The sequence below is a fragment of the Branchiostoma belcheri genome, unplaced genomic scaffold, assembly GCF_001625305.1.
Source record: "Branchiostoma belcheri isolate BF01 breed outbred unplaced genomic scaffold, Haploidv18h27 scaffold113, whole genome shotgun sequence".
Classification (NCBI taxonomy): domain Eukaryota; kingdom Metazoa; phylum Chordata; class Leptocardii; order Amphioxiformes; family Branchiostomatidae; genus Branchiostoma; species Branchiostoma belcheri.
In genome coordinates, this window is record NW_017802525.1 from 81,909 (window position 1) to 91,564 (window position 9,656).

The following is a 9,656-nucleotide window of genomic DNA, read 5'->3' on the forward strand; positions in this document are numbered from 1 at the left end:
TACGTCAATCTATTGACAATATCCTTCGTTCGCGGTAGATTTTAATGTCGCTCTGGGGCAGACGGCGTTCCAGACTAGCACCCTTAACGGGACGCACGGACCCGGGGTTGCCAGCCTTGCTGTAGACGGGATCACCAATACCTACATGAACTACGGCACTGCCACCTGTACACACACACAGGAGGAGACTGGTCCTAGCTGGTGGGTGGATCTCGGCCGATCGTATATGATTGACAGGTACAGTTGCATGCAAAATTATTCAACCCCTCTTGTATTTTGGGGAATTTTGTCAAAATAAGGAAAATTACAACTGTAGAACATGCCTAACTCATGTAAGTGATTAACATATAGTTAATTACAATTTAATATCAGAGAAAAAGTCAATATTATTTCATAGTTCATCTGAAATGGCAACTTTAATACAAAAAGCAAGTGGCAAAATTATTCAACCCCTATACAACTCATCAGCTAGGGTTGATTATGGAGAATCACAACTAACATGCCACGTCCAAAAACACTAGTAATGCAATGAGGTAAGATGTGCATGTCCATAGTATTTGTATTATCGTGTAATTTTCCACCAAATGTGTAGTATTACACGCTTTGTGTCATTACTGCTCACATGCCTCTTGCTGGCAAAGTGGTGAAGGCAGAGAGTTGTCCCAGAGGTTTAAATAGGAGATAGTAGCATTACACAATTAAGGTAATAGATATAAGAGGATATCCAAGCTCTAAATGTTCCCAGAGACACCATTTGGAGCATTATTCGCAAGTTCAAGGCATCTGGTACTGTGGCCACACAGGGAGGTCATGGACGAAAGAAGAATAATTTCATCAGCTACAGCAAGATTCCTGAGAAAACAGGTGGACAAAACCTCCAGGCTTACTGCAAAGGACCTGAGACACAACTTGGCTGGAGGAAGAAGTGATGTTTCAGGCGGTACAGCATGCTGCACACTTCATGCTGAAGGGTTCAATACCAGAGCCCCAAGACGCACACCGCTGCTGAAGCCAAGCCACAAGAAAAGTTGCTTCCAGTATGCTGAACCCAGCCTGTCAAACCCACAGAACTTTTGGGACACTGTCCTATGGGCTGATGAAGCAAAACTTGAGTTCTTTGGTCCTGTGGATCAGAGGTTTGTTTTGCACAGGAGGATCCAGGCATACGCAGAGAAGAACACCGTGCCTACCGTGAAGCATGGCGGTGGGTCTGTGATGCTGTGGGGGTGTCTTGCTTCTAATGGTACTGGGGAAACTCCACCATGTTGATGGCATCATGGATTCAACAGAATATCAGGATATTCTGGCCAAGAAAGTCACCAAGTCCTTGAAGAAGTTGAAGCTGGGGCGTCATTGGACATTACAGCAAGTCAACGACCCCAAGCACACATCGAAATCCATGAAGGCTTGGTTGGAGAAGAAAGGCTGGAAGGTCCTGGAGTGGCCATCACAGTCTCCTGACTTAAACCCAATTGAGAATCTGTGGTGAGACCTGACGAAAGCTGTTGCAGCAGGAAGACCTAAGAACATTGTTGACATGGAGATATTCGCCAACAAGGAATTGGCCGAAATCCCCAAATTGCACTGCCAGAATATCATGACAATCTATCGTTCCCGTCTGCAACAGGCCATTGGAGTTACAAGGGTGCTGCACGAATTTCTAGAGGAATCCTCGTAGGGGGTTGAATAATTTTGCCACCTGCTTTTTGTGTTAAAGTTGCCATTTCAGATGAACTATGGAATAATATTGACTTTTTCTCTGATATTAAATTGTAATAAACTATCTGTTAATCACTTACATGCGTTAGGGATGTTCTACAGTTGTAATTTTCCTTATTTTGGCAAAATTCTCCAAAATACAAGAGGGGTTGAATAATTTTGCATGCGACTGTATAAGTTCAACGGGCACGGTGTCTGGCAGAATAAAACTACTAAGAACTAGTACACCTTTACAAGTACAACTCTACATTCTAAGCTATGCTATACTATATTACTACAATGAGCAGTTGTATATAATGAGTTCTATGAGTACTATGTACAGAGGTCGACTAAATTACTGGCTAAGATAAAACGTGATGAAAAATATGACAGTTGCTGCTCGTTATTTGGAAAGACTGGGAGTTTTTATCAAGTGGAGGCTTTATTCCCATCCGTTACTCACCACATGGCCTGCACAGACACAGGTTTGAAGATGAAGTACCGTCCATGGCTGCTCACACTGAACCCTCTGTAAAAAATACACGATCAACTTTAAAGGAGTCTGTATGAGTCAAGAAAAGTCTGTACAAGTTCTTAAGAATGTCATTAAGGGTCAAGAAGTCACAGCTTGCACTTACTGTACAAAACCAGTGTGTATGGTGGCTTACCAGTTATGCGAAACTGTTAAATTTTTATTTATTGTGCATTGTACAATTTTTTTTGTATGTTGATGTCCACACTGTACATGATATATGTAATCAATGGCCCTACTGTAAACAAGTGGTTGCACCACTAAACTAGGCCACCCTGAGTTAAACATATATGATAGAAAATGAACAAACAAGTGCCCTCACCCATCCCCGTCCAGCACAACCTTGGTGTTGCTCCAGATCGGCAGCACGAGGCCAACGGACGCCTCGGCGCTCCGGTCCTGAAAGTCGATCCCCAGGATGATGCTCTCCTCCGTGTCCTCGCGCCCGAAACACGACACGATCGCCATGTACCGGATACGGTCAGGGTACGCGCTCTCCAGCTTAACTGCCTGTGGGGGAAGAAATATTCTTACTTTAATGAACGGTAGACACAAATTCTCTGTGTACTTACTTTGTTCCTGCCCTGTACAGAGGTTTTCTTCTTACTGTGTCTGTTTGTACATGTATGTTTGCTTGTGTTTCCGAAACACGACATGCTCGCCATGTACCGGATACGGTCAAGGTATGTGCTCTCAAGGCTCAAGCTAAACTGCCTGTGGAGGGCAGAATTATTCACACTTAAGCTCCTGTTCTGAAACAACAGGAGCTACTTGACTAATTTGCATCATCCTTGTCTTGACTTCCTTGTCGAACTTTAATTTGTTTCCTTTTGGGCTTCCAAGAAATTTGCCTTCACTTAACTGCATATTAAGAAACATTCCTCAACAAATGGAGCCCCAAAAGTCTCTGTTTGACTTTATTGGGATCCACATTTAGCTTACAATCCATGTACTACAAGACAGTGGCTATTCTTCCTGTGGTCCTTACCAGTTTGATGGTGTCCTGAGGCCGAAGTAAGTAGAACATGGACTGGAGGTGGTTCTGTAAGTCTCCTGGAACAACAAGTCAACCAAATTCAAACTTTCATAACATCAGGCACAATTCCTATATCAAGATAGAGCATCTTGATAGCCAGCAGACAACAAAAAGGCCACCAAAGGCCATCAAAGTAATATACAAATAAAACAGGGAATACAGATCAGAAAAAAAAGCAAAGAAAATGAAGAAGAAAACAAGAAGCAGCCCAGAGAAATGAGAGAGAACAGAACTGAGGACAGGTACCCTGTGGTTGATAGTGTCTGCAGTGTATGTAGTACCCCTGGTAGGACAGGTAGATAAAACATGGCAGGTGACATGTCTTCTCTAACATGGCATCTCTCCGAGGTCTCTTCATGGCTTTTTACACAGAACACAGAAGAGAAAGTTCAGAACTGAGTTGGAGGTACCCCATGGCTGATACACTGATAGTGTCTGCAGTGTACTAGTGGTGCAGGACAGGTAGATAAAACATGGCAGGTGACATGTCTTCTCTAACAGGACGTCTCTCCGAGGTCTCTTCATGGCTGGTGTTTTACACACACATGTAACACATGTACAGCAGAAAATTCAACGCTTTTATCTTCTCCAAACACGCTTCTCTCATTCCTGTCTTCATACATCATAGTTGATAACTAACATTTATGTAGTACAGTATTTAAAAAAGAATTGGTCTTAAATCATACAATGAATGAATGAATCTTTATCATTCAACCGGCAAACATACATTTCGTATCAGTCTGAATTTTGTTAACTTTACAAAATACAGCAGCTCCATAGCTTTTGCATACAACATTATGGGCACCTCTTGAGTTGAAAGTTTCTATCAAGAATGCTTGGAGTTGGAGCTAGACACAAGTCCTTCCATGTAAGTTGTAACTGCTGGTGAAGCTGGTGTGTTTTTCCAGAAAGCTGACCCACTATCTGACGGGTACAGACATTTGTGTAAATATTTAGAACAACACATGTGAGTGAACAATGTCAGCTTGACTCTGTAGGTATAAAGATAGCACAGCGAAGCAATGGAAGATGTAAACAGTGAACGAAATGTAAACAGTGATAAAAAAAAACATACTGGCTGCAATATAATATTTCATAATCAATATTTAGTATGAAGAGGATTCCATATTAATTCATGCACAATGCAATCACACAAGCCAAAACATAAAATTTGATAAATAAACTACTCTACCAACATAGTATACGTAAAAACCTTACTTATAAAAGTTTTCCTTTTGAAGTTTTACCACTGGAATTTCTGAAATATAGAGCTTTATACAGAAAAGAAAAAAGACATGAAGTCAACAAAAAGTAACCAAACCAAAGCACACCATCCTGTTTACCCCTCCGTGCCATTGTCCTTACTGAAACACGTCAACTTTTACAAGGACAAGCAGTACCATGACAGGAATGCATGAGCGTGAGGCAGGAGTGTAGTGAAGGACAGAGGAAGGATCGAATAACATGACTGACATCTGACTGATGTTTACTGCTGTTGGCCTAAATAACTTATGTCTTCACATTTTTATATGGCTATCACGGAGATATGTAGTTGTTTCCCTCTTTTTTTCCTTCCTTCCTCTGTCTGAACACTAAGACTTCAACTCAAAAACCCCACTTTACTCTTACTCGAGTCTTAGTATTTGTTCTTGAATTCTGAGATGTAATTAACACCATTCAAAGGTCTTACCACCTTTCCTACACTGATACTCACCTCCTTTAGTGGACCTGGCCGGGCGTTGGACATTGTCGCTCTGTGGTAGTATTAGTACACAGTCCTTAATGGCCACGTAACTCTCACACAAACTGCAAACACAAAGAGCTGCAGTCGGTATGTGGTTACAGAGAGGTTTTTTTTTCCTCTGGTTGTACTAGAAAGACCTGTACAAGTAGCAAGCACTGCAAGCCTTTCGAACAGTGCCTAAGTTGGGTGAGTAACATTCATAACAGCCTAGTTTGAAACTGTGGATCATAAAGTTGGGTGACTGACAACATTAGTTTTCACAATTAAATGTCATGCACTTAATCAAATCCTGGATAGTAAAGTGTGAGTGTGACTGTGCACAATAGTATGACTCAAACTGTAGTCTGTAGTATACGAATGAGTATTTAAATTGATTGATTGTAAATAATCTATTTTGTACTATAATGATTCATTGACATAGTTTATTGATTCATTTTGTATTATTACGATCTGCTGTTATTGTTTGAATATCTGGTGATATTGATGCACCATGTCCATGTACATGCATCTCAACACCACAACAGGCTCAATATGAATTATGATGATGATGTCATCAAATTTTGTCCCTCCAAATGACATCATGAGTACTGGTGCACGTGAAGGAGTGATGAAAACAGCAGATACTGAAAAATCACACTGTATCTCAACACCACATACACGTACACCTGCCTAGATATGATGATGATGTCATCAAACTCATCATCCTCCACATGACATCACCAGTAGGTGAAGGAGTGATGAAAACAGCAGGTTTACTCACCTGTGGGTGCGCTTCAGTCTCTTCTCCTCTGACTCATCATCAGCATCCTAATAAGGAAATCCAAAGAACGAAGGTGAATCATCAAACACTGTCAATCTGTAAGTTGTGTAAGTCTTTAGCCTGGGTACCATCTGATGTGTTACAGGGTTTCTTGTACAGTCAAACCTGTACTAGTGATCACTTTCTGTGGTCCAGAAGTTTTTACAACTACGAGTTTCATGGAAATTACTACATTCATGGAAATTGTGCACTTTTAAAACTTTTATGTCTGCCAGTGAATTAGGACCATAACATGAATTGAAGACCAGGTGTTGGGCATTGCTTATGCAGGATTTTGTGCAATTTATCTATTTTGCTTAGAGGATAAGAGTTTCAACAATGTTCAAATCTTTTTATCAATTCACCACATTCACATCTAATTTAGTGGTCTGATTTTGTGATTCGTGAAGATACTGATTCCTGTCCATACAGTGCATTTATGTACGTAGTTTCTGCTGTTTTTAACTTACTCCAAAAACAGGTCACTGACCTGAATATCCTCTACTGCTTAAACAAATAAACTGTCAAACTTCTCAAACTGTCACAAAACGGGTTCCACATTTCCAGTGATGAATTTGTTACTTCAAAAACGTGATTTCTACAATTTCATATAACATCTGTGTCCATAATATCACCAGGGTCCATAATATCGCCACCTTGAGAAAAAGTGTGCTTAAAGATATTTTTACTGCAACATATCCTAGGTATGTACATTTTGATGTGTGAAGGAGTGCATACCAAAAGTATGTTGCAGTAAAAATATCTTAAAGCACACTGTTTCTCAAGGTGGTGATATTATGGGCCGACTGGCGATATTATGGACCGACTGGCGATATTATGGACCCTGGCAATATTATGGACACGGATGTTTTACGTCTGTAACTTACTATATATAGTGTTAGCTTTATCAAAACCTACACAGTTGCCAAAATGTCTGCTTCCCTAATCCCAGACCAGGAGAATGACAAAGATTTACATGTGAATTTTTAAATACATCTATTTTTCATGAGTAGTCCAAAGTTGTACAAATAATAGAATCTGGGCCAGACACAATGGCATGATGTTCTCTAGAGGCTTATATTTCCCTATAGGATATTTTGACTGGTGCAAATATGTTATTATTATATTCCATGGTGCACAGTTATGGTTTATAATGGAAGAAACTAAAGAAGGAAACAAAGTTCAGAATAAATACCTTGCTGGACCTCAGGGGTGAGTAGATCTGGTTTTGCGTGAACAAAAGTACAACAAACAGAACGTCTTTTTTAAACCACAACATAAAAACTCATGTCGGTAATAACAGTAATGAATTGGTTATGATTTTATGATTATCAATGTTCAGATTTGGTTTATTTCAAGTAGCTTGGATTAAACTTAGTCAAGGTATAGTTATTACTTAATATTATCAGTTAATGGCCATAAGATCATTCTTATCACCATAATTATGGATGAGGACCACCGTATTGATCTTTGAGGTATATATGTTTGCATTATAAATAATGATAAATCTATAAATAATCACAAGACAGACTTTCATGGATTGTCACTTGGATTAGGTTGACTTCAATCTTTTACTGTAAATTTTACTATAATTAAGTTAATTTCTTATGAAGTTTTAAGCAGAATTTTTCACAAGTGTGCATTTTTTGACAGAGACGGCGAAAGATGGTTTAAAAGGGTAACATTACCATATGATTTGCTGATCAATGATGTTTGAAATTATAAAAAATGAAGACATCACATTTTCAAGGGGAATTTAAAGACCACGATTATGCAATTTGATACTTGAAGTTGTTAATTCCTGACATCACACTGAGGTCGTTGAGGGGTCACCTTGGGATCTTGAGTTGCCACAATGACATGTTCAAGTTCGAGTTTAAATACACGTAACATTACATGCATATTCACAACATGTACAACAACCTTACACTAGTTACAGTACAGGTTGTTACAGTAAGTATGGTACATCAGTTTGTGTTGTCTTGTCTTGTCTTGTGCTGTTCACTAAATTTAAAGTAAATCACTAAATGTTTACAACTTCTGACAACTGCTGTGGGAAACCCAAAACCTGAGACCAAAACAAGCTGGCAGTCCGTGTCAGGTCATGACGTCCGGACAGATGACGTCAGGATCAGACGACAGTCGTTTGGCAACTTTTCACTTTTTCTCTACCTCTGCAGATTTTGACTTCTATTTAAGTATTATACAAGGCTTCATATTGTAGATACAAGGTTGTGAGTTATTTTCTTTACTGCAGAGAGTTGTCAGCAACAAACCTACGATGATTTCTAATTGTAAAATCCGTTCTACGTTTTGTACAGCAAAAACGTTGCGTTACAAGTGTGTAAGTTGTGCGGTATGTCACAAATTTTTTCTCCGATTTTTATCACAACCGGCCGGCCCCACCCTCCCCAAATTTGTGAGTGTGAGAGTCGTTCAAAACGCCTGTTACGCAGTAAAAACAGCCTACAAGTTCGTCCCAAAAATTCACGTATTTTGCAGACTACTGATTGTCTAAGTTTGTGATAGTTTGGCTAAGAAATGAGCGGAAAACAAGACAAGAAGAGGAGACAGAACTCACTTCCACAGATCCGCTGCTGGAGCCGCTGTTACTGGGGGTGGGCGAGCGCTGCACTGTCACAAGAGACATGTCTTGTTCCCCTTTTTCCCGCCTAAAAACCTCACATCAAAAACAGACGACTCATTCACTCCACACAGAACTAAACTCGGTTCCCTCTGAGCTGCAGAAGTCGGGAATTCCGGCGGTTTTTCGTCCCGAACTCTACGATATTTTGTTCCTCATTCTAGGAGAAATTTTTGTTGAAGGATTGATCTTTTAAACCACTGCGCATGCGGAGTGACCTTTAGTCTTTTGCACGAAAAAAAAAATCAAAATTCATAAGAACAAAGAATTCTGAAACATCAAACTGGAGAAAGTTGTTTATCAACTTCTTTTCTGAGGTGAATTTTTGATACTAGTTTTAATTTTACAGGAAAAAATACGGAGTTGAAAAGGGAAAAGGACAAAGGGTCAAAGGTCATCCTCCTAGCAACACCAGAGTGACACTTTACACGACTTCTCGTCCTTTTTGTGACGTTTTCTTTAGTCATGATCAACAACAAGAGGCTCAAGTAGAGAAAAGTGAGTGTTTTGACCGTGATTTCGCGTCTGTGGTGTAGTACAGTTGACTTTGTGGTGTTTGGGGCCCGAAGTTTGAGAGAGAAATTTGTTGTTTGACAGTTCGCGTTGTTGACAGTGCCTTGCTTGTTGGTTTGTAGATAAATGGAACTGCTTAATTACTTTAATGTTGACGTTATATCACTGGGGCTGAAGGCTCGGTGTTGACTGGTTGTTTATCTATATTAAATGTTAATGCAGTTAACAAGTCCTTTGGAGTTGAAACTTTGGAATTATGTAAAATTAATTAACAACAGATGTGTGTCTGTCTGCATGTCTGTGTGTTTGTGTGTGTCTGCCATCTCTCAATTGCCTAGTTGTGTTGTGAAGTATTGTAATGCAGAATGTACCACCCTATTTTTGCATACATGTATCTGGTATTGTTGTCCTATTTGTTTAACATCTAATATGTCGCTAGCCCAGGTCTCTTGGTACAGTAGTTTGCGCTTGGTACAGTTCAGAGTCAAATAGTCTCTCTAGGTATGTAACTCTTGGGGCCTTGTGCTTGCGTGAAGTGAACTGTTGTGAAGTACAAGATGTGTGAAGTGCAGCTTGTGTAAGAATTAGGAGAGTAGAAACAGTACGACACTCCTGGTCCCAGGCCGGGGATCGAACCCACAAACCTGGGCACCAAATCACATACTGACGCTCAATGGAATCGGCTAAATA

At 39.9% G+C, this 9,656-nt stretch overlaps 1 protein-coding gene across 1 annotated transcript in view; it reads right to left on the reverse strand.

Annotated features, from left to right (window-relative positions):
* The window catches only part of LOC109462204 (protein phosphatase Slingshot homolog 1-like), an 18,648-nt gene extending 9,982 nt beyond the window's left edge, over positions 1 to 8,666 (reverse strand). The window contains exons 1-6 of the mRNA XM_019758728.1: positions 8,391 to 8,666; positions 5,771 to 5,817; positions 4,981 to 5,072; positions 3,219 to 3,283; positions 2,553 to 2,740; positions 2,162 to 2,227 (exon numbers count right to left, since the gene is read on the reverse strand). Of these exons, the coding sequence (XP_019614287.1) occupies positions 2,162 to 2,227; positions 2,553 to 2,740; positions 3,219 to 3,283; positions 4,981 to 5,072; positions 5,771 to 5,817; positions 8,391 to 8,459 (527 nt within the window). The 5' untranslated portion in view covers positions 8,460 to 8,666. The remainder of the gene's footprint in view (positions 1 to 2,161; positions 2,228 to 2,552; positions 2,741 to 3,218; positions 3,284 to 4,980; positions 5,073 to 5,770; positions 5,818 to 8,390) is intronic.
* Between the last annotated feature and the right edge of the window lie 990 nt (positions 8,667 to 9,656).